The sequence below is a fragment of the Vicia villosa genome, linkage group LG4 (assembly GCF_029867415.1).
Source record: "Vicia villosa cultivar HV-30 ecotype Madison, WI linkage group LG4, Vvil1.0, whole genome shotgun sequence".
Classification (NCBI taxonomy): domain Eukaryota; kingdom Viridiplantae; phylum Streptophyta; class Magnoliopsida; order Fabales; family Fabaceae; genus Vicia; species Vicia villosa.
This window is the reverse complement of record NC_081183.1, coordinates 102,106,928-102,132,004: the sequence shown is the minus strand read 5'-3', so window position 1 is coordinate 102,132,004 and position 25,077 is coordinate 102,106,928. Positions and strand designations below refer to the sequence as shown.

Below are 25,077 nucleotides of genomic sequence, written 5' to 3'. Positions count from 1 at the left end.
TTGTCGAAATGAGTGGTTATACCCCACGATTTTGAAATTGATTGATAATAACGAGATCTTTTCCGCGTGAGAGAGCTAGTGGCATACTCGTCGATTTTATCCGAGTTGGAGCCCTTCTTTCATTTGCGATGCAAAGAACTTGTTTGTTCTCATGCTCAAGATAAATGGCTGAGTATTTCTCTCTAACGACAACAAAGTGTTTATTCGTTTTTAAAACGTTTTTTCTAAAAGCGGAACTACATTAGCTCTGACTTCTCCATTGCACCGAGGAGGTATGTAGGCCCAAAGCTTAACGCTTTGCCGAGCTTATTTTAAAAATAACAAACCCTTTTTTTAGCACACACAACACAGATTTTCAAAAAGGTTCCTGTGGAGTACCACAGATATGAGGGGTGCTTTAAACCTTCCCCTTGTATAATCAACACCCGAACCTGAGTTCTCTTTCTTGTTTTTTTAAAAAAACAAAACTTTGGGTTTTACGTTCTTTTCCCTTTTCCTTTGAAAAAATAAAGCGCGGTGGCGATTTCAAAACGGAATATTGATTCGAGTCAATCCCATGGCTTCGATATCAGATTTTCCCCGCTACACTGCCAGCAGGAAATCGATTTACCTCTGTAGGAAATCGATTTCCTGAGTCCAGAGTTCAAATTTTTGAAAAAAAATAAGGTGGAAATCGATTTCCTACAGAGGGAAATCGATTTCCTGCACGCAGCAATCAAAAAATCAGCATTAGGAGGCATAAAACTTGACTTAAGCAAACATACAAACACCTTATGATCACATATCCATAGGAGCACGAATTTTCCATCAAATCACCATCAAATAGCACCAATATAGCATCAAAGATGCATTGAACACAAGCAACAAAGATCTACATCTTAGAATTGAGAAATTTACCAATTCTTGAATTAAAGTGGTGAAGTAGCTTCAAGAACAAGCACAAAGTGTAGATCCTTCAAATATGGAGATGAACAATCAAAGAAAAGAGAGAAATGTAGGAGGCTTAGTTCAAAATTAGCAAGATTCAATGTGAATCTCACTAATCTTATGAAAATGAACTTTGGGTGAGGGTTTTGGAAAGGGTGAGAAATGAATTTGCAAGCAATTTTTTGGCTCTCCAAGCTTGAGAAATGAGAGAGTAGAGGGCTCTATTTATAGAATTGGAGCAAGAGTAGTGGCAAATTGGTCTTTTTGTGTTTGGTGATTAACTTGTGTTTAATTGGTGATTAAAGTGGCAATTAAATGGTAAAATTGGTAAAATGAGGTTAAAGTGGGTTTAATGAATGAGTTAATTTTGATGAGGTGGAAAATTGATAAAATGATTAAATAAAAAGGTGCCAAAATGATGTCAAGCTTCCCTCCTTATATTTTTTTGAATTTTGCGCACATGAAATCGATTTCCCACAGGGGTAAATCGATTTCCACCTTCAAATTTTCAAAAACTGTTTTCTTGCACTGTTTTGATTTTTGCCCGATCTTTCACCTGTAAAATATAAACAAAAGAGACAAAACATATATTTTTTTGATTTTTGGTTAGTATAAACAAATAAAAGGCTATAAATGCTCGATAATTCCCCTCAGAGATAATCACAGTATCAAAGATAAAGCTTCATAATGGTGCTCTTGATTGATGATTGAATGCAAATGATGTATGATCTTAGGGTCAAAAATTGGGGTATGACACCTATCCTTGTAATTTATTGTCGTTTTATTCCATCATTCAATTCACTCATTCGATTTTGTTGTTCTTCTTCTCCGATGACACACACGTTAAGGTAAGTTTCAACTTAATCTTTATACTTAAACATCTCGATGAGCTATCGAGAGATGACACATTTACATACTAATTTTAGATTTATTATATTTTTAGTATTGTACATTTGTACTATCATGATCTTAAGAAAAACTTCACAAAAGACCCTTGTACTTGCTAAATAAAGTACATATGTGTGATACCCATAGGCTGGTAGGGATCGTTAGAGGTGTTAACATTTTGGGTATTAAGGCCAGCTCATGAGTGAGAAAAGCCCTGTTTATAAGGTGTTTTATGTGTGGAGAGAGAAAGCTCATGAGGGTGAGAAGCCCTACTTTGGAGGTGTTTTCTGTGTGGAGAGACAGCAAGCTCACGAGGGTGAGAAACTATGTATTTGGTGTATTTTTGATGGATATCAAAGTGATCCTTCTTAACCCTAAGGATGAGATATTTATAGATGCATATGGGTCTAGATTTAGGTAATCTCGAGAAGTACTAATCACTCTACCTTATCTAGGGAACATGTTGGCTGCCTACTTCTTAGAAAATCATGGTCATGACTTCTTCCACATGCGGTTATGGACTGTGTACACGTCACCCTCCACGTTTCCCCTCAGAGCGAACTACTTATCGATTGTGGATCATGCCTAGGAGACATATTCTAGGGCGGGCACTTGATGACGGTTGGTCCTGTATCGCTTTATTGTAGATATTTACAACTATATCACTACAACCTTGATTAATTGGTGTTATAGTTATGTTGTTTTATTTATGTTGAAGAATATGACATTGACATGAACTGTATGTTTGTTGCTACATTGGAAACCCATCAGACGTGCGTCAGACCCAGAAGCGACACTTTATAACTTCTCTTTTTCACAGTTAGATAGCCTTAAAACGTGGGATTTGGACGCATATCCAAACATATCATAAGACTTGTTGAAGTTCTATTATGCGTTGTTAAGAAATATCTTTTGTCCATCTCTTTGATAATACTTAAAATTTGTAAATTCCATAAGAACTTAAATTGTAAAAAAAAAATTTGGCGGACCAATCTGTCAACTCGTTAGTAAACAAAAAAGACTTATCTTCTTAAATTCAAATATCTACATTGATCTGTTCCGTCTTACTATACTATCAAACAGTCTTAAATAGAGCGGACCTAAATAGAACGTGACGTCCGCTTTCCCACCTTATTAAAAAAAAAACTCTAAAAAACAAATTGGATACCAATTTCTTTTATTGATATGGACAAAAGCCTCACCCGTACTAAACTTTAATTATCAATAAACAAAAAATATAAAAAGTTAAAACAACCATTTTCGGTAAAAAAAAAGTTGGATACTAAACATTAAAATACCATTAAATCCTTACGAGAAAAAAAGGTATTATTGTTAAAAATTCATTAAGACAAGAAAAGCGTCCAAACGTGAGCGTGACTGTCAAATCTACATGTTCTCTCTCCCTCTCCTCTTTCTCTCTCTTCTTTCTCTCTCTAACCCAAGAATTCAATTCACATTTCACAGCACACACATACCTCCTCCCTTCGCTCCGGAGATTTCACCATCATCACTCTTCCGCTTCATCTTCCAATCTCACTTTCTCCCCCACAATATAATGTTCCCGATTCATAAGGTACCATTTTTTATTCTATACCTGTTGTAATTTTCATCATATTCATTATATTAATAATTCATAATTAAATTATCAATAAACTATTCATCAATTTTGTTTTATATAGAAAAATAAAAATTTTGTTTTCTCTGTTCATACATTTATTTCGTTAATTTCATGAATTTTTCTCCATTTTGTTTTGAGATTTTTTTTGTTTGTCGAGTAAAAAATTCTCAGAAGATCTCTACTGTTTGAGATTCGTTATTTCTTGAAATCAACAATTTTACAATTCTATCCGTAATTTCAACATTTTGATATTTTTATTTATTTACTTGTTAATATAATATTTATTTCTGAATTTTTCTGTTGTTTTTTTAGTTCTGAGCAATGCAATATTCATATGCGGTTAGTTATTTTTATTTTATGATTTTTATTTATTTTTTGTTGTAAAAGGTTAATGATTGATTTTTTTATTTTTGAGGAAATTTGAGTTTCTGAGATTCTTTTATGAAACTCTGTGCTTTTGGGTAAATATTTTTCTGAGTACAATAACAAAAGGTACCCTTTTATGGAAATGGGATCTGCTTTTTTTTCAACTCAAAATATATATAATTAAAATTATTACTAGTTATTATCACTATCTATGATAATAATAGTACTTGTATTAGTACTTGTAATTAGTAGTAATAATAATAATAATTACTATTATTAATTCATGTTTATAGTTTGATTCCATTTGCTCTGGAAAAGTAATTAATGGAAGTCATGATTTTTGCAACAGACCTTGTCTCATCTGCCAAAATGCCTTAAAAAATTCCAAAACTGTTCACGTTTTGTCTCCCTGTTATGTTTTTAGTGCAGGCCTGTACAGATTGTAGGATATGATTATTGATAAAATTATAATAAAACCGCATTAAGTTCAGAATCGCGGGTTCGAACCTGCGACTCAACATATTAAATGTTATTGCAAATTCTATTAAATCAACTCAGTTGATAGCCGTGTTAGGACACTCAACTGCAGCGGCGTGATTTCGAATCCGCGACTCAACATATTAAATGTTTCTGCAAGTCCTATTAAGCCAGCTCATTTGGTAGCTGTGCTTGACATCCCATTGCAGAGACGCGGTTTTTAACTCGCGACAACATATTAAATTTTTCTGCCGGTTTCGTTAAGCCAATTCAGTTGGTAGTTGTGTTGGGACAACTGACTGCAGATGAATGGTTTCGAACCTGCGAATCGACATATTAAATGTTTCTGCAGGTCCCGTTAAGCCAACTCAGTTGGTAGTTGTGTTGGGACATCTGACTGCAGATGTATGGTTTCGAACCCGCGAATCGACATATTAAATGTTTCTGCAGGTCCCGTTAAGCCAACTCAGTTGGTAGTTGTGTTGGGACATCCAACTAGATGCGCGGTTTCGAATCCACAACATCTTACTTATTCACTTTTAAGAAAAGTGAAATTTCTGCATAAAATTATTATTCACAATTGTTATGTCATTTTTTTAATATTTTGTTATGTATGATGATGGTGCAGGGTTGGTTCTGACTTGAATTTTGGCTTTTTGACTCTAAATAACAAGAATGGAGGATGATACATTTTCTGGTATTGGAAATGGCACACAAATTGATACAAAGATTTTGGGTACTTTTCAGAAGAGTTTTGTCCAAGTGCAGAACATTTTGGATCAGAACAGGTTATTAATCAACGAGATAAACCAGAATCACGAGTCCAAGATTCCGGATAATTTAAGCAGGAATGTTGGACTTATTAAAGAGCTCAACAACAATATTAGAAGAGTCGTCGATTTATACGCCGAACTTTCGAGTTCGTTTACGAAATCTATTGATGTTACTTCAGAAGGAGATTCAAGTGGTGCTGTGAAATCAGATGGAAAAGGTGGACACAAAAGAATCAGGCCTACATAGATAAAAGAGGGTTTGTTTTTCTTAATTCTTTTGATTTGTGAAGAACCATAAACTTCACAATCTTGTTGAGGTGTAGAACATGTTTAGGTTCTTTAGTTGAAATCGAAATCCAAAACAAAACTATCTTCTTGTATTACAAGATTTTCTTAAGCATAACTCTTCATGTTTTTATAATATAACATTTATATGTTGATTTTACAACCCATTTCCTCTCATTGTAAAACCTTGTAATTTTGGATCTAATAAAAAATCAAGCATGTTTATGATACTATAGAAATTGAATCACCCTTCTGTTCAAAATGGTAATATGATAATAATTAAGATTTTTTTTCCATATTGTTTATACAGACACCCCGAACATGACACTGACACAGTGAGGCCGATAATAATTTGAAAAGATGAATAAATAAATAGAATCATAAATGTCAGTGTCAGTGTCTGTTACCAACAGGTCTTTTATTAGAAGTGTCGGTGCTTTAGATTATGCGTTAATGTTTCCTCTTTGAGTATGTGATGGAATATGATTTAGAGATGAGAGTTTTTTCAATGATGAACTTGATTGCATGAGTTGAGTCTTTCAACTTGCTTTAACTTTTCACCTTGTTAAAAGGAGGTAAAGGGTCTTCACTTAACTTTGTCTATAATTCTTTTAGATGGGAACTCATCATGATACCTTTTTTTATTCTCTTTACTAGTTCAACCCAAAATGTTGGTCCTTTCTTCTTACTTTATAGATGATATCTGAAATTGAGAAAGAATTGCAGATACTGTTTTAGGCTTATTCCCATGAAATCAGAGCTTTTTACCAAATGAAAAATACCTGGTTTTTATCCCATGTTTGTCCTTGTGTGTGAAAACCAAGAAGAATTTATTTTTTGTTAGGCCTAATAACTTGAGTTTTACCTTTCAAAAATTAATAAGTGAGATGTTGTGACTTCGAAATCTCATCCCGCAATCAGATGTGTCTCCATAGCTATCAATTTAACAAGACAGAAAAGTATAATTTTGTTGGCACAGAAAAATGTTATAGTAGTTATGATGTACATACACCAGACTCGATACCGACATTGGAACGTCGACTCTGATAATAATTTGATAAAATTAATACACTAAATGTATTCACAACTTTCAGTGTTGTGTTGAACACATACAAAGGAGACACGTTTTTTCAGAAATAACGGTGCTAAGTGCCGGATAACTTAGCAAAGAGGGAAGAAATCAGCTTTTTGATAAGTCTTTTTTGTTGCAGATGACACACAACCACAAAAACAGAATCTTAGATAAGAGAAAGAGACTATGAGTTGTTGACTATTATTTTATATTTTTCTTCTTTTTTACTCAAAGAACAACATTGGCTGGTAAAGTAAAGTATTTTTGTTAGCATTTAGTTATTATTATACAGAAATGTACAGTATAGTCTCTATAGGTAGATGTATATAAACAGTGACACCCCAACAACATGACAAGGGACACAAAGATTCTCTTTTGGAAGTTAACTTGTCCATGTTTATCTCTTCTTTCTTAGGTTCTTCCTCTTGATCTACTTTTCAAATTTCCCCTACTTTTTATTCTCTTTATGCAATAAATATCCTCAATGACAAACCTTATTATAGTTGAAAATTCTCTGGCTTGGATTTCTCTCTCTCACTCACTGATTGAGCAGATTCTTTGTTGGTGGGCCCAGTTTGTGGCAACCTAATTTCATGATCTTAGGAAAGAGGCCCACATGAGTGATTGCTGAAAATGGCCTGTTTCTGGTTTAGATTTTGCACATTGGAGGAAAGGACATTTTCCTTATCTACAAAATTGATTCCATTATCCATATTCATTACTCTCTTTATTCATATATCACAATCAAATTCACCTTTGGTTTGGCTTTCTAGAGGATCTCTAATGATACAATTAAGATTAATTTGTTACTAATTTTTGTCCGCTTCTATTCCGCTACACCAGTGTTTAGCTGGCGTAGCGTCTAATTTAGCGCATATTTGATTATAAAGAAACTACTAAATTTACCGTATTTGATTATGAAGAAACTACTTTCGTGATTTTAGTATCAAAAGTTTATAAAATCGAGTATCTTCTATGCATAATTATAGATTTTAATTTCTTGAGTTGAGGAAGACAACACTAGAGATTGATTTCTTGAGTCAGAGAAAATCATAATAGATAATAAAACTCTTCTTCAAGAGAATCTAACACTGTTGTGTTCAAACCCAAAATCTTTGATTAAGAAGAAAGAGATGTGTCCAATTTAAAGCAAATTTGATTTTGAAGAAGCTACTCCTTATAATTTTCATGTTTTTAGTATCAAGAAATTTATAGAATCGGGTATCCTTTAGGCACAATTATAGAGATTAATTTATTGAGTCAAGGATGACAACAATAGAGATTAATTTCTTGAGTTAGAGAAAACCACAATAGACAGCAAAATTTTTCTTAAAAAAATTTAACATTGTTGCTTTCGAACTAGGGGTAGAAATATGCTAGACTAGACTAGACTTTAGAAGGCCTGAGTCTGCCCTATGATAAACTTAAAAGGTCTGAGTCTGTCATATGGTCTATTATAGACTCTTTTTTTTGCCCTAACTTGTCCTTTTTAAAATTCTGACCTGACCCGAGAGCTTATTTAAAAGCGTGTTTCTCTTTAAGGTTTTCAATTAATTCATATTACTTAAGCTTTTGTTATAATATATATGCATATATATGTCAGCCTATTTAGGTTTTTTCCCTAATATATATGCATATATATGCCAACTAATTTAGTCTATTTTTAATATATATGAAAATATAGGTCGGTCTATAAGATCTTATAGACTTTTTTAATAGCCTAAGTCTGACCTATTTAATTAAATATACTTTTAAAAAATTTAAGTCTGACATTTTTATTAAATATGCCTGATTTGACTTGGCCTTAAGAAGATTAGGCTATAGACCCCTGTAAATCGACCTGATCTATTCTCATCCTTAGTTCGAATCCAAAATCTTTACGGAAGAGATTTCTTACCATTTAATTAAAAAAATGATAAAAATGTAACCTCGTAAAATAGTCATTAGTAACACCATTATTAATCCTTCAATAAAATTTTATTCTTCTTTTTATTTTAGAAATAGGATGAGTTCTAAATCTTTACTGATAAAGTAAAACACCACCATGTGGCAGAAATTATAAGAGCTACTGTCACTTTCTTAAAATGGCCCAAAAAGGATTTGGAATTATTAACTTAATTAGTCCATTATTAACTAATCACTTGTCACACTCTAGTTCACCACTGCACACATAAAATATGACATATTGATATTAACATTAACATCATAAATTACTCATTTCATAACCAAACAAATAATAACAACTTGTATAACAGAATTTAACCAAACCTTATATCAATAAATTAAATTAACCTTATATTAATAGAAAGAGAATGGCAGGGAACAGTGTTCCATACAGATATGATATGCATGCAATGTTTGAGGTAATCATCAAGGTCTGAAAAATCTGGAATAAAAAATGTTTTTGGTCCCTACACAAGCCAAGACAAATTAAACATTGTCTATCACATAACATGTGCAGTGGGAATCTACTTTTCTCTTTGTTCCTTGCATTTCCAGCAAATAGGTTGGAAAGGAGGCCAACTCTAGTTTGCCCTTTGAAAGCAATTTTTTTTTTATAATAATAATGTAACTTGTTGATATGAATCATGATATGACCCTGTTAATGTAGCTTGATTATAATAATCCACCACCCCATGCTGGAAATGTTTGGTTATGGCTTAATGATGGTACTTATAATAATCTCATGATAATTTTTAATATGTTGTCATCTTTTCTTTTTCTTTATTTTAAAAAATAAACTCTTTTTTAAGTTAATTTAGTGTTCATTGTAATTATATTAAGGTATGACAACAAAATTCATACCAATATTTACCTGAATCTGTTTTAAGTTAGACGGAAAAAATTTACTATGATTGAATTTGAGATAGGATTTGAGTTTTTTCGATTATAAAATATGAAGATGAGTCTTATAATAGAGACACTCTATCTAGACTATGATCATCTCCTTCTATCTTTTCTTTTCAAATCTTTCCTTCACTAATGTTTCTCTCTCTTATTCATATTTCATCCATCTTTTTTAATTTATGATTTTTTATTCATTTTCTCTTTTATCTCACATTTGTTTTGTGTGAAGGAAAGAAATGAGGGAAGAAGAGGATTCAAAGTGGTTGTATGATCAATGCATTAATATTTTGATTTTGATTTTATTATTTAAAAATTTTAAAATGTATGTTTGAAAATTTTCAAAACTGTATTTTTTTTTTTTAATTTGTAATGTAGTTTGATGTTGGAAAAACAAACTATTTCTTTTTTAAAAAAATTGATTGTTTGAACGGAACAGAGATATCCGAACCCAACTCAAACTCATTTGGGACAAGTTTGAGTTTAATTCTCCATTTCCATTTTATGATCGGGACAATGATTTATTAAGGATTCAGGTTTGAGTATGGAAAAGGTAAAAATTGTTCCTATACCGTCTCGTTGTCATGCTTAATTATATCCTATCCGAGGGATTAGTTATTGTAGTTCTACAAAAATGATATTTTATAAATTTAGATACTTATTTTAGAATTGGGATTGAACTTAACTTATTTCTATAAAACTAACTTGTAAGGTGAGGACAATCTAAAATTCATAAATACTACACATGTTATATCTCTAAGCAATGTAGAACTAAATCCACCCCTTAAAATCAACACAATGAAAGTATTGGATGTTGTAATGAAGACAAGGCAAATGTCTCAGTTTAACGACTAGGGCCGGACCACAAGAAGGCCAAATTTCCAATACAATCACTCATGTTTTGACTTGTATGAGCTTGAAGAGTGCACAACGTGAGAAGCCCAACAACATATTTAGGACAGGCTATGATAACATCTTAGAAGTTGGGTTGGGCATAACTTTTCTCTACAAAAAAGAGTTGAAAATTCTGGTAGGACAGACTCGGAATGTCATACGCAAGATTACGACACCTTTTCTGTCATCAGCTTAGCTGAGGCAGTACATACAGATCCCTCAATATTTTGATTACTTCTTGCATTCAGAAGTCCATGAGTGCCGGGATCATATTAGTTCAGTTAACACAAATAACTCTGTTTTGCAGAGGTTCTGTGACAGCACAGTCATTAAACCAAACACTGATGTCATGCACGATGTTATGACATCCAAACTGAACAAACAAATAAACAATGCAAAAACATAAACAACACACAGAATTGTTCACCCAGTTCGGTTCTAACTGGCCTACTCTGGGGGCAACCAAGCCAGGAAGGAAATCCACTATCATTAGTCTTAATTTGAAGCTAAACTCCCCCGTTTACAACTCCGCACTTAAACCTACCCAATGCAATCTCTACCTAGGTTCTCCCTAGATATGGAATATCTCCATTCCACTCCCAATCATAGCAATGATGTCTAGCAGTCAACAACTCAGCCACTGCATCGACAGCCTAATTCCCAAAACTCTAAACACAAACAAACACAATATCAACTTGAAGTTGCTTACAAGCTTCCTCCAAGAACAAATCCTCACTCATTACTTCACAGCTTCTGAGTGATTACATTAAACCTCTCACCTACAGGTTTTGAGGCACAAATCAGTGACCATCCCACACACCGGGTGGTTCACCTACATGGCTAACCCTAGAGACTACATCTTCCTAGCTTTGATTATTAGCTTACTAAACTAGATTACAAAGTTTCCTATTTATAACCTGATCCCAATTGGACTTGGGCTTACAAATCGCAGCACTCTGGCTGTTACAAATATGCAGAAAATATTCTGCTACAAATTAGGTCTTTTAATCCTGAGTTTCCTAAATTAGAAACTGCTGAATCCAATCTTCTGATCTGATTCTTCTGAATCTTCAATCTTCTGATCTGATTCTTCAATCATTCTTTTGACCTGTAAATGTGCGCCACATAGGATTACATAATATTCACATAGAATATTCTGTATCTATTTTAACCCAAACTGAATCTTTCTTCCTCAGTTCTGCAGGCGCGATGTCATGGTTGAAGTCATGACATTCCATATAACATCTTGCTTTAGTGCCTCTTTTGTTCTTTTCATTTCTGCAAGACTTATACAATATTACTTTCAGCTGCTATTATGTTTTAGCCAAGCATAGATGCCAATAAGACAATTCTACATAGCAGAACATCAAAAAGAGTCATATGGTAAAGGCTTTCCAAACATTATAAACGTTACACATACGATATCTTTAAGCATTGTGGGACTAAATCAATCCCTTAAAACCAAATATGATAAAGGTGTTGATAGATGCAATAAAGGCAAGCCAAATGTCGTAATTAAGCGACTAGAGAACTATAAGGATGTTACGAATACGTCATTCACCATTTCTTTTCACCCACCAAACACAATAGTGATGGATGTGAGGGGGTGTTAAGAGTCTCACTTCAGACAATATGTGGTCTGCATATATGTTTATAAGTGACAGACAATCCTTACCTTACAATTTTATAGGATTGAGTTAGGCACAAAACACAATTCTAAGATGGTATTAGAGTTCAGTTCATGATCTATTGGACCGATTGATATTAGGTTTCTGTTAACGGTTCATCCACCATTTATATCCATGCACGAAACCCAATATTGTTATGCATGAGATTGTGTGATAAAAGTTTCTTATCAGATAATATGCGGTATATGTGTATATATATATATATATAAGAGGTGACAATCCTCACCTTAAAAATTAATTTTAGAAAGTTAAGTTAGACTCAAACCACAATTCTAAGTATACAACTATTAAACACATTATAGAATATTCGAAAAAGTTAGTCTATCTCAGTGTTTTAAAAACCGGACCGGTCATCGAACCGGTGAGGGTACTGGGTCACTGGTTTATCGGTCGAACCACTGGGTCACTGGTCAAACCGCACGACCAAACCGGATTAAACCGAATAACTCGGTTGAATAGACCTGTCATTATATAGGTATAAAATCGGTCGAACCAGATGATTCAGTCTCTAAAAAAATATAACTAGCTTTTAAATTTTTTAAAAATATCATATCATAATTTCACAATTTCATAACTTAAATTCAAATTTTAAACAAAGGTACCACACATAACAAAATATTAAAAAATTACAAAGTCTAATTGCAAACAAAGTCTAATTACAACATAATCTAAACAAAGTCTAATTACAACATAATCTAATTGAATAGTTTATAACAAAATAACTCCATTGTGTACCAAATTTAATTCAAAATAGGATCCTCCTAAAAATAAAATCAAATAAAATTCATTATGTTTATGCTATTTAAGAAAATTTATTAGCAAATATAACAAATAGACAATAAAGTTTTTAATTTGTCACTAACGAAAAAAATTATGTGAGAATGCTATTTAAGTAATACACTACTAAATATATTAAAAAAAATGTTTAAAAGAAATGTTAAAAAAAAGTTAAAAAAAAACAAAAAAAAAGCAATTAAACCGCCGGTTTTCCGGTTTTTCTGGTTTTCACCGGTTCCCACCGGTTTGATGGCATATCCGATCTGACTATTGAACCAGACCGGTTACCTGGCCGGTTCCCGGTTCGACCGGTCCGACCGGCCGGTCCGGTCCGGTTTTTAAAACACTGACTCTATCTAATTGATCGTACCTGATCAGATGGATCTTCAAGACCTGCAATGAATTGGGTCTTGTGTGAACTAGGGGGTTGTACCTGCAAGGTACTCTGATGTCAAAGTAAGAAGGAGAAGCAATCAGAGTGCAAGCATAAGGTGAAAGAGAGAGTGAATGATGTTACCTGACCCTCTAGTGAAAGAGGATATTTATATCCCTCAGCGCTGGGCCAATTCGAAGACTGCCAAGATTCTATGTGGATAGTGGAGACCAGCACGTGGTCTTCATCCTAGGTCAACCATTCCGAATCTTAAGGGAAGACACAGTCTTTTAGGGAGAGCGCAGACTCCGCTTTATCTGGAAGGTTAGGAATGAAGGAGCCCTACGAGGAGGAGGGTCCTCGATGGAATGAGCGGATATAAGTGCTCGCAGGGAACGCCTCTCCAGGGTCGGGCATATGCTCTTGCCCGAGTCATGTCCTGTTCGACCTAGAGCTAGTGGAGTCGAATGACCGAAGGCCATAAGTTTACGCTTGGCTGAAGAGGAGGCTACGCGTTTAGTCCAACGGGCCAAACATTGGTCTAGTCCATAACCTGATTGAATTTGGGCTATAGTCTAATTGAGTCAGGCGTCGGTCCAGTCCAAAACACTAATTATTGTGGAAACTTAAAATTTCACATAAATTAAAGATAAATTCTTATTACAGTTTATAGAAAAATGACATTGTTAATCTTACAAATTGATTTTATTTTGTAAGAATGAATCCATTTATAAAATAATGCAAAAGATAATTGGCTAATATGCATAAGGATTTTCCTTATGCACCATGCATAAGTCAATCTAAGCCATTGGATTATGTTCTTAATCCAGTATTGAGTATTGAGTATTGAGTGATGAGTATTGAGTTTTGAGTGATGAGTATTGAGTATTGAGTAATAACAATTGATGTTTAGAATTTGATCTAATGATCCAATGGTTCATAATAATCTATGCACGGTGCATAGATTTTTATCTATGCACGGTAACTGCACCCATGAAGAATTAACGGTGTAAACTCACAATCTATAGGAATTAATCTCTTATATTTTATATAAAAATTTAATATGATATCAAATTACAATTTTTTTGTTTATCTAATCTACTTGTTCTTTGATAAAAAAACAATTGTTTTGATCCTTCAAAACCATTATTATTTACATCCAAGTAAAAATTCCTTCATTTTTCTTGTAACATGCTTACTTGATAGCAACAATTAATATAAGTTTGTTCAAAGAAGGTTTATCTAATGTTATCTAATGTTAAGATCAATGGATCCATCGTACCAATATAGTTCTTTCGTGGCTTCTTAAAACAATTTCAAACAATATTCGCAAGTCCATCCTTTGGTATGATCACACCTTCTTTTTAAAAGAAAATCTTGAAAAATGTTTTTTTTCAAAGGGATTTGTGGGAGATTGTTGATATAGAGTAAACCTTAGCACTTGTAAAAACTTGCAAAAAAAAAATCTTTCAATAGACCCATATGAATAATCATGAATATGAAGTTATGCAAATAATTCTTGTAGCGCAGAACCACTGCATCGAAAGTCAAAATTGAACCACAAACATTGTTGGAATGACAAAGGCTCTATCTAGTCCTCGCAACGGATTTCAAACAAGAGTGATTTCCTCAACAAAATTAGCTGGACAAATGGAACTTAAGGTTTTGTTTGGGAGTTTGGAGGGTAGGGGAAGGGAGAACTTTGGAAAATAGGAAGAATTGAGTGAAAAGAATAAAAAGATTTTGGATAGGAGGGTTTTGGAGGGTTTGATTTTATTAATAATACCAAAAACCCCATAAAATAAGAGAACTCAAAAATTGTATTGAAAAAGGGTTTTGGAAGGCTTTACATAAATTTTTCAAATATCATTTAGGTTGTTATACGATTTTGAAAATTAATAATTTAGTAATGATAATGTCTCTTTTATCATTCTAAACAAAATTATTTTTTCAATAAATGTCAAATATTTTTCTATATTTTTTTTAAAATTTGGTTTTTAAAAACCTTTCCCTCTCCTCCCCTTCAAACTTGCAAACATAGCGTAAGAAAAACATTCAAGGAGTAAGTGAGTCACTAAGTTTCTATCACACAAATATCTTTGCACTTTGGCGTAAGATTTCTATTTATAAAATCATTTACGCACTTGGTAACTTATAGTGTTATGCGTTTCTCTTTTTCATAGTTGTGTCTCGTAAGGGTATCGCTGAATGATAAATAATTCTTACTCATTTATTTTTCTGCATGCGAGTGATGTAGAATTATATTAAATCACATATTTAATAATATAAATATAGAAAGCGGTATATAATAATGTATCAATGTTATTAAAGTGACGAGAATGTTATGCAATTTAACAAAATTGATAATGAACACATGTATAATTATCATTTCGTCCTTATATCAACGTTGGACACAAGACATAGCATGTGTCGCCTTTGTATAGTTTAATATATACTTGCGATACTCAAGTAAACTTAGTAGAAATAATTAAGTTTATAATTCATATTGCCTTGTTTTGGCATTGTATTGCATTTTAAAATCCACAATGCTAAGAGTCTATATCGGATAATGTATGGTTCGAGCATGTTCTTATAAGTGGGGATAATCCTCACCCTATAAGTCAGTTATGTAGGGATGAGTTAGGCCCAACCATATTTCTTAACATGGTATCAAGAGTTTCATTTAAGATCTAGTGAGCCACCTGCTATTAAGTTTCCACTATCATGCCCCCAATCATTTATTTATGCGCTCCAGATATTCAGTCCAAGGCGTGAGAGGGTGTGTTAGGAGTCCCGCATCGAATAATATATGACCTGAACATGTCCTTATAAGTGTCAATCCTCACCCTACAAGCCAGTTTTGTAGAGATGAGTTAGGTCCAATTATATTTCTTAACACACTCTATTAAGGGCTCCTCAAATATTACTCATGTTAGGTAGGAGAGACAAATCCTTTCTGTGTCATTCATATCTCTCTATATAACTTATGGAATTTCTAATTAACCAACTTCATAGTTGTCTTGTTACAAACAACGTTTCACAATAATAAAGTGCACAACTCCTAATGACTTACACCATTATGACTATGAAAATAAATTATGTGTGGAACAAGTACTCGAATCCATATCATAGTAGAGAGAAACACACAATTTTTTTACGCAGTTTGGCCCAATTACCTGTGTCTACGACTATAAAGCAACTATAGTTTCATCTTATTGATTCGTTCTGAATTTCACACATTAGGGTTTCAGTGTTACAAGTACATATATGGATACTAATGATCTAGATTACAAACCCATAAATCGTACCACAGGGACCTAAGCCCCTCGCACACCCCAGTTGCACGGTCTTAAATCGAACTCTACATTGCTTCCCAAGAATACAATACTTAAACAATCCAATTGTGAAACTGCGAACAGGTACCCTTCATCAAACTCCTCTTATGTAGTTCCATCATCCCATGTTCATGAGATGGCCTAAGTGCATATGCCATAGTTTGGTTGCACCATTATCAATTTCAACAGATGCTACATCACCCATAAATGTGCTCCCCAATAACTTATAAACATTGCATGCAATCCTCCTTCCCATCATCAGTATCATTGCACCCTTGTTAACCCTCATGATGTCTATATCTCCATATGACCAAAATGAATAAGCATTCGCTTGAAGTGTACCTAGAGAAATTAAATTCTTCCTCAATTTTGGAACATAACTCACCTTACTGAATGTGCGCACGTCACTATCATCAAAAGCAATTTTAATTTTCCCCTTTCTTATGATGGTACAAGTTTTATCATAAAATAAATAGACAAAACCAAAATCATCTGATTTAAAAGTGTTGAACCACTCCCGATGCAGTGTCATATGGTAGGAGCATCCAGAATCAAGGATCCACGCATTAGTGCAGTTTGTAGATGAAACGTAAACCAAATCCTCTTCATTGCAGGAACCATCTGTCTGAACTACATTTGTTGAACCACTATTGTCTAAATTGTTGCATAGTCCCTCCTCCAATGGCCATTTTGCTTGCAACCATAACATCATGCTATTTTTCTATCCTTGGACTTGAAACTTTTTTTCTAAAACCCACTGCCTTACCCTTGCCTCTGCCACGATCTTGACCTCCCATCACAAACAAACCTTCACCTGAACTTCCTCAACTTTCCTCTACACTTTGGTGACGTTGTGCATGTTAAAAAGGGTAGAGGAAATAGAATCCAGCGTGATTATTTCATTCCCGTATATGAGAGTGATCACCAAGTAATCATAAGAGCTTGGTATAAAGCACATCACAATAATGACTTTATCCTCATCGTCAACCTTCACACTAAGCCGCGTCAAATAAGCGAGAATGTTGTTGAAAATGTTGACATGAGCCTATAAATCGTCTCCTTTTTGCATCTTTACACTATAGAGACGCTACTCTGTAAACAGTTTGTACATGATTGTCTTGGACATGTTCTGATTTTCCAATTTATCCCAGACATCCTTTTGAGTTATGAGGTCTAGGATATGATTAATCATGTCATCAGAAACGCAAAGTCTTATCAAACTTGCGGCCTTCTCCATCCCCTTGTTCTAATCAATGGTTCTGATGTCCGTCAATTTCTCATCATGAAGCTCCTTCTATAAACCTTGCTGAGCCAACACATCCTTAACCCTCATTTGTTATAAACCGAAATTTCCCAATTCGTCGAACTGAGTCACTTCGAATTTTGCACGTATAGGATTAAGCATCATTTGATAACAATTGTTGGAACAAGTACGTGAATACAAATCATAGTAGAGATAAACAAACTAAAACATTGTTCATGCAGTTCCGCCAAATTACCTACATGTGCGACTATAAAGGAGTTATAATTTCGTCTTATTGATTCGTTCTGAATTTTACGCATTAGGGTTTCAGTGTTACAAGTATATATAGGGATACTAACGATCCATATTACAATATGAGCCTCGGCCTCGACCCTTACCCACTTAACATTACCTATGAGTCAAACTCAACATTATGACACTTACATAACCCTATGTAGTATTCTTATTGTGGATTAATTTATTATATATCATACTCTTAATATTTATACATATGTAAAAACTTGATATATCTCAGACATCACGAGATGTGGAATCTTTGCAAACTACTATTGTCGTGTTTAACAATAAAGTTTAATTATAAATATTTTAAGCAAATTGTTTTTATGTTTAATTGAATCTCACAACTAATGCATACTTAATATTTGATTAAATAGATTAACTATTATAAAATATTCATTAAAAAAATAGAATTCTAAAATGCCATATATATTCTAACTAGACGTTTACCCATGGATAAGTTTTATTTAATTATTATTGATAAGTATTAAAACTTAAAAAAATAATGTATGATATATTTGTATGATTTTTTTTATATTAATTGTATTTGTTAGAAAAAATTATCAATAATTTAATAATTTGTATTTTAAATATAATTTTAAAAAAAGAAAAAATATAAAGGTTTAAACATAGTAAAATTTAAAATTAGTATTAAAAAAACTAATAAATAATAGTCCTCTTATTATCATAATTGGTGTAGACAAAAAAATGTCACTTATTAACCTATGTTTTATAAATGAGCTGGTTTTGTACATATAAAGATTCAAAATAACAAAAACTGATTAATAAATGGATAAGTTTGATTTTTTATTTAGTTAAGTAAATGAAACAGGTATTATATTAACTTACTACTTAAAATAATAATATTTAAAAACGAAAAAATGGATTAATCAGGGGAGAAGATTAAATTTTTTAATTAAATTTTTTTATTTAATTATGTAAATGAAAACATGGGGGTATGGGGTTATTTTTTAAAATATTTTGTTTTATAAAATAATTAAAAACGTGGGATAAAATAATTTTATTTTTTTTATTTAATAAAGTCATTGAAAACATGGGATTAACATTTTTAAGTTTAGAAATTATTATTTAATTAAGGGTTAAATATGTTTTTAGTCCCTCTAAATAAGCGACCCTTCAATCTTAGTCACTCTAAATATGTGACCCTTCAATTTTAGTCCCTATAAAAATTTTCTTCAAATAATCGTCCCTATAAAGTTTTACGTTCCTAAAAATAGCCCCTCCTATTAGTTTCATCTAACGGAGGCCAACGTGGCAAGTATTTATGTTGCGGACGTGGATTTTTTAAAACTATTATTTGCCAGCGCGAATTAGTTGATAAGATCTTCAAATTACATTTAGCCCACTTAGGTCATTTTGTAAACTTAAACAAATGAAAGATATTTCATTTTCCTGATGTTGAGAGTGTGAAGCCCTAGTATTCTCCTTCGTCTGCGTGCATTGAAAACTATGGTGGTCCCGTTCGTTTTCCTTTGAGTGCGTTAAAAAACTCTGGTGGTCCCAACAACAACATCGTTGTCGTTGCTTGGTGTTCCCTCGTTTCAGTTGTAGTGGTCCAGCTCTTGTCGGATTCTGTGGTCCCAGGTACTTGTTACAAATTTAGTATTGTTAGTGGTTAGATAAAGAATCATTGTTATGGTATTAATACTTGTTTCGTATTTGTATTTGTATATAACTAAAACTTGTAGTTCATAAGTAGTTTTTTTTTGTAGTATTTGACCTAATTTGGTAAATCTTAATTGAAGTTAATTTACTGTTCAGGTAATGGCCAAATTTAAGGTTGTTTTTTTTTGGAAGAATTAGACTTTATTAATCCAAAAATGGCATGAGAGTACAAAGCGATCAAAGATCCAGCTAGCTTAGAGGATCAACCAACCAAGATGAACAAGAAATTACACAACCATGAGATCTACTAAATGCTTTTTCAAAGCTTTACAGTACCATCCCCTATAAGTAATTGTGGAAACAGTGTATGGTACTTGGATTCATAGAAACAACACTGCTTTTGGAAAAGATGGGGAACTGCAATTTGTTATTGATAAGGTTGTTTTTTTTACACAAAGGGCTGGTTTGTAAAAGACCCTGGCCTAAAATATGATGGTGGAGAAGTTTTTGCATTTAGTAATTTAGATCCCGATTATTGGTCTCATTTTGAAGCATGTGACATAGTGAAAGAGATGGATCTTGAGTTTGATGTTAATGCTGTTAAATTATGGTGGAAACACGATGAAGGATGCCTTAAAGAAGATTCAAAACCATTTAGGGATGCTTCTGAGTTATCTGCATATGCTATTGGAAACAAGTGTGCAAGTGATATATTTTGTGAGCCAAAACTAGTTAAGGGAGATGCAACTTTTATGGATATGGTTAGAGAGAAAGTCAAGGGTAAGAAGACATGTGATGAGGAGGATGAAAAATCAAGTGAAGGCAGTGGTGACAAACCAAGCCATTAAGGAGATTAAATAGAGAAATTGAGAAAACTGCTAGTTGGGCAACACCTTATGCTGGTAGGTTAACTTTCCAAGTCACACATGTGTTGTTTATTGATAGATTTATGGTGGATTTAAAAAAAAAAAACATGCTCATGCAATTATTGGGAACGAGACAGATAATATGTCTAGACAAGTGTTGCCTACACAGGTAAGTCAGACTAGCAGGGTTCATTTGGCAAGTCAGACTGGAAAGTCACTAAAAAAAAGGGTAAGCTAATAACATTAACTTTTTGTGTCTTCTTGTTTATTTAACAGTGTCTATAATAATACTTGTAGCTGTCTCTAACAGGGGAGGCATAAGGGATCGATCAATAATGTCACATGTCAAACTGGAACTTCCAAAAATGGGCAAAAAAAGCCCATTCAAAGAAGAAAAAAGTCAATGGTGAAGGAACTTCCAGACAGGTACCAAATGAGAATGAAGAAATCAATGAAGTAGGAGCTGCAACTGATGTACCATAAATCAATGAAGTATGAGCTGCTATTGATGTACTTCAGGTAAATGAAGAAGGAATTGCAACTGAGGAACCAAAAGTTAATGAGGAAGGAGCTGCTGCTGAGGTACTAATCATCAGTGGCTAAGGTTCTGTCATTGATGAACAACCTACACGGTTTTCTTATATGGATAAGTCATTTTTGGATAAGTTCTGTGAATGAGATGTGAAATCTTTGGCTGTATTGTTGAGAGATGATGATGTTTTGGACATTCAACCTTTGAGTGTTGACACATCACCTATCAAGCCAAGTGAACCAATTCCAAGTGAATAACCTCAAACTGAACCAAATACATTTCTGCCAAAGTCAAGTAGTGTCAGGTGTTCGTTGGTAAAGCTCCAAAAGCAAGCAAAAACAGACCTTTCAAGTCCCTAGGATCATCACATCACCAATCAAGCCAAGTGAACCAATTCCAAGTGAATAACCTCCAACTGAACCAAATACATTTCTCCCAAAGTCAAGTAGTGTCAGGTGCTTCTTTGTTAAAGCTCCAAAAGCAAGCAAAAACAGACCTTTCAAGTCCCCATGATCATCATCACCAAAGCCAATATGTAGTGAACTAGTGAGTACCGAATGATCTGAGTATATTCATTCAATTTAAATTACTGTGTCTTTTGTATGTTGCTTTCTATCTAAGGTTAAGATGTCTAAACCAAAGACCAAGTTCAAGAAGCATGCTCATATGACAGGTGAAAGAAGAAAGAGTGACAGGTTAAGGTCCCTAAGAATAATGAGTATTTTTGGCCCTGGTAAAAAACTTGATGATCCTTTGGTGATCGTTGAAGAGGAAACCATGGAAGAAGTTAATGTTGGTTGTAGGATGTCAAACACTTGGGAAGATATTTGCAAGGGGCTTACTCATTGAAGATGCAAACAAGAAGCTTTTTGTTGTGTCATATTTTGAACAATATTTACGCATTGTAATAATGGAACAATTTGTATTTTGATATGTATTGACTTTAATGTCTTGGATATGTAAGGAGATGTAACGTACTGCTATTTTTATATTTTGAGATGTAATGTACTACTGTGTTGAAATGTTATGCAGAAGGTATAAAATTTTGAAATGTTAGGCAGAAGTTATGGTTTATGTCCACCTAATGTCAATATTATGGTTAATGTTATGTAAAAATTATAGGTCATATTATATTATAGTTACATGTCAAAAATATAGAAATGTCTTGTCATGATTTGAATTATAGGTCATACTGAATTATATGTCATACTAAATAATCAAATTATATGAATGATATGTCATGATCTATCCTAAGGTAAATAACCAAATTATAGGTCATACTGAATTATAGGTCATGATCTGTCAAAATTATAGGTCAATGGTATATGACAGATGCATAATCAATAAGGCCAAATTATAGGAATGAGCTATACCTAATCAATTAAACCATACCAATTGAAAATTAAAAACTCGATTATATCTTTCCAATTGAAAGCTATGTCATTGCACAATACATCATTAACCAAACTACATTACAAACTTATAAAAGAAACAATTGAGGATTTCAGCATTTACACTTCAATAACAAATACATGTTGAACATAAATGAAAATGCAAAACAAATTGACTTCAAATTTTCATAAAAAGCCTTTGTCTTCATCTTGATATGCAATTTCGTGTTCTTCTTCATTGAAGTTTCATACAGCTCCTTCAAAATTACCCTATTTTTATTATTATTTTATTTAATGAAGTCATTAGAAACATGGGATTACCATTTTTAAGTTTAGCAATTGTTATTTAATTAATTATTGATAAAAATATGAATTATAATGTGGAATTAAAAGGTTTTTTTTAATTTTTAATTTAATTAAGTCATTAATATCGTGGGATTTCCATTCTTAAGTTTTGAAATTTTTATTTAATTAACTATTGATGAAAATATGATTTAAGATAATGATTTATTAATTAATAGTATAATGTAATTTAACTTTGACAAACAAATAATGACATTTAAAAAAAATCAATAAATGGATAAGTTTTAACAAAAAAAATGACATTTAAAAAAATAGTAAGTTAGTGGGGGTAATCATCAAAGAAATGGCTAGTTAGTGGATAGTTATCAAGGAAATAATAATTTATTAATTGAATTAAAAAATAATTAATTAGTGATGTAAATAATAAAATTAAGGCTTAATTGCAACTTTGATCCTCCTACTAGTAAGAATTACACATCTACCAGACCATCATTTATAAAGTATGAATTCATTTTTCAATTGGTTGACATTCACATAATTATAAATATAGTCTAATAATATGCACCAACTTTAAGTACTTATTCGTACTTATAATAAATCGTACAATTGATTCTCTAACTTCAATTATATTAAACAGTAGCAAAAGAAAGTTTTAAAAGATGAAGATTAAAATTAGAAGCCTACAGCGGATATTTTATAAATATGTCACATCTACTGTGGATCAATGCGTGCAAGGATCTTCATTGCAATGAACAATCTAGAGTTGTTAAATTGAGAAATAAAAAAACTCTTAGATTAATATACTTGACCAATAGAGTATTAAGTCTTTAATGTTAAGCGAATTTTGTTAAAAAGATTCAACAAATATTTGCAAGCTTTTAACGATTATAAAATATTTGTAACTTATTTTTCATTTATAAAAATAATTATATCAACTTGTCAAAATTGTAGTAACAATAAACTTTTTTACGATTTAAAAAAAATATGAAACTTATTCCCATTTATAAAAATATTTGTAAAAATAATTGTATCAACGGTAAACTTTTTAACGATTATAAAATATTTGTAAATTATTCTCATTTATAAAAATAATTGTATCACCATTAACTTTTTTACAATTTAAAAAAAAATATAAGTAACTTATTCTCGTTTATATAAATATTTGTATCAATAGTAAATTTTGTAACGATTATAAAATATTTGTAACTTATTCTCATTTAAAAAAGAAAATAACTGTATCAATAGTAAACTCTTTTTCGTTTATAAAAATATTTGTAACTTATTCCCTTTTATAAAAAATATTATATTAACAGTAAATTTTTCCCATTTATAAAAATATTTGTATAAAAAATACACTTATTATTGTTTATAAAAAAATTGTAACAAATAAATATTAAAATCATATTATATCATTCACAAAATCAAAAGATATCACATATTGTAATGAAACTATATTATCTTTTTTTTTTACTAAAAAGATATTCATTCATTCAAATTGAAAAATACATCGATCATTACAATCAATAAATGACTATTATGATATTTTATGATAAAAAATTGTATGACAATAAAATAAATCAATTTAGAGAGATGAAAGACAAAAAGTCATTATATATATTTTAAAAGTAAAAACAGTATTTAATTCTATAATTAAATACTATTAAATGATAAATTAAAATTAAAATTAAATATTTAATATAATTTATTAAAATCAATTGAGAAATTTAATATTATTGTTTATTTACATAAACACTAAAAGTAGCAAAAAGTTAATGTTATATACCAATAATTAAATCAAACATGAATCTCTAAATTAATACTAATAAGTGAAAACCAATGACCCAAGATAACTAAAAAATCCTATTATCTAAACAAATATTGAAAAAATGGATATTAACTAAATAAAATAAATAATTAAAAAATAAAAAGGTTTAATGAAAAGAGAACAAATAGAGTATCACTTACTTTAAATGGATCAACAATATACTTTTAAAAAAAAAAATTAATTACTATGCATTGTCAGTGTAAAATGCTTTAAACAATCAGTGCATCACAACTATTCAAAAATATTATTTTATAAATAAATAAAATAAAAAATAAATTTCAATAAATATTTAACGGTCACGATTCATTGACGGTGTAAAATTGTTTTACACGGTCTGTGCATATTAATTAAATTCTTAAAAAAATAGAGTAACACTTACTTTTAATTTATCATTCAACAAATTTTAAATTATAAAAAATTTAATTTGAATTTTTGTTTCGATTTAGTATTTTTATAACTCAAAATTTTTTCAATCTTTAATTAACATTATATATATTTAGAATATTAAAATAATGTTAAATTTTGTAATATAATATTTTACTACACCAACTATAATTAATAACATGGTCCATTAATTGAGGCCAATTTTTTTAAAATTGATGGTAATGTTTTAAATTTAAATATACTTCATAAATATTTGTGACTTATTCTTGTTTCATAAAATAACTGTATTAGTA

At 31.6% G+C, this 25,077-nt stretch overlaps 1 protein-coding gene across 1 annotated transcript; it reads left to right on the top strand.

Annotated features, from left to right (window-relative positions):
- Nucleotides 1-3,163: 3,163 nt before the first annotated feature.
- On the top strand, nucleotides 3,164-5,446 carry LOC131595020 (protein ELF4-LIKE 4-like). The gene is made up of 2 exons (XM_058867240.1): nucleotides 3,164-3,388; nucleotides 4,905-5,446. The coding sequence occupies exon 2, from the start codon at nucleotides 4,952-4,954 to the stop codon at nucleotides 5,294-5,296; it is 345 nt and encodes a 114-aa protein (XP_058723223.1). The 5' UTR covers nucleotides 3,164-3,388; nucleotides 4,905-4,951; the 3' UTR covers nucleotides 5,297-5,446.
- Nucleotides 5,447-25,077: the final 19,631 nt, after the last annotated feature.

Bases quoted from the DNA above. Each gene is read 5' to 3' on its own strand.
- LOC131595020 (XM_058867240.1), top strand. From the start codon at position 4,952: ATGGAGGATGATACATTTTCTGGTATTGGAAATGGCACACAAATTGAT.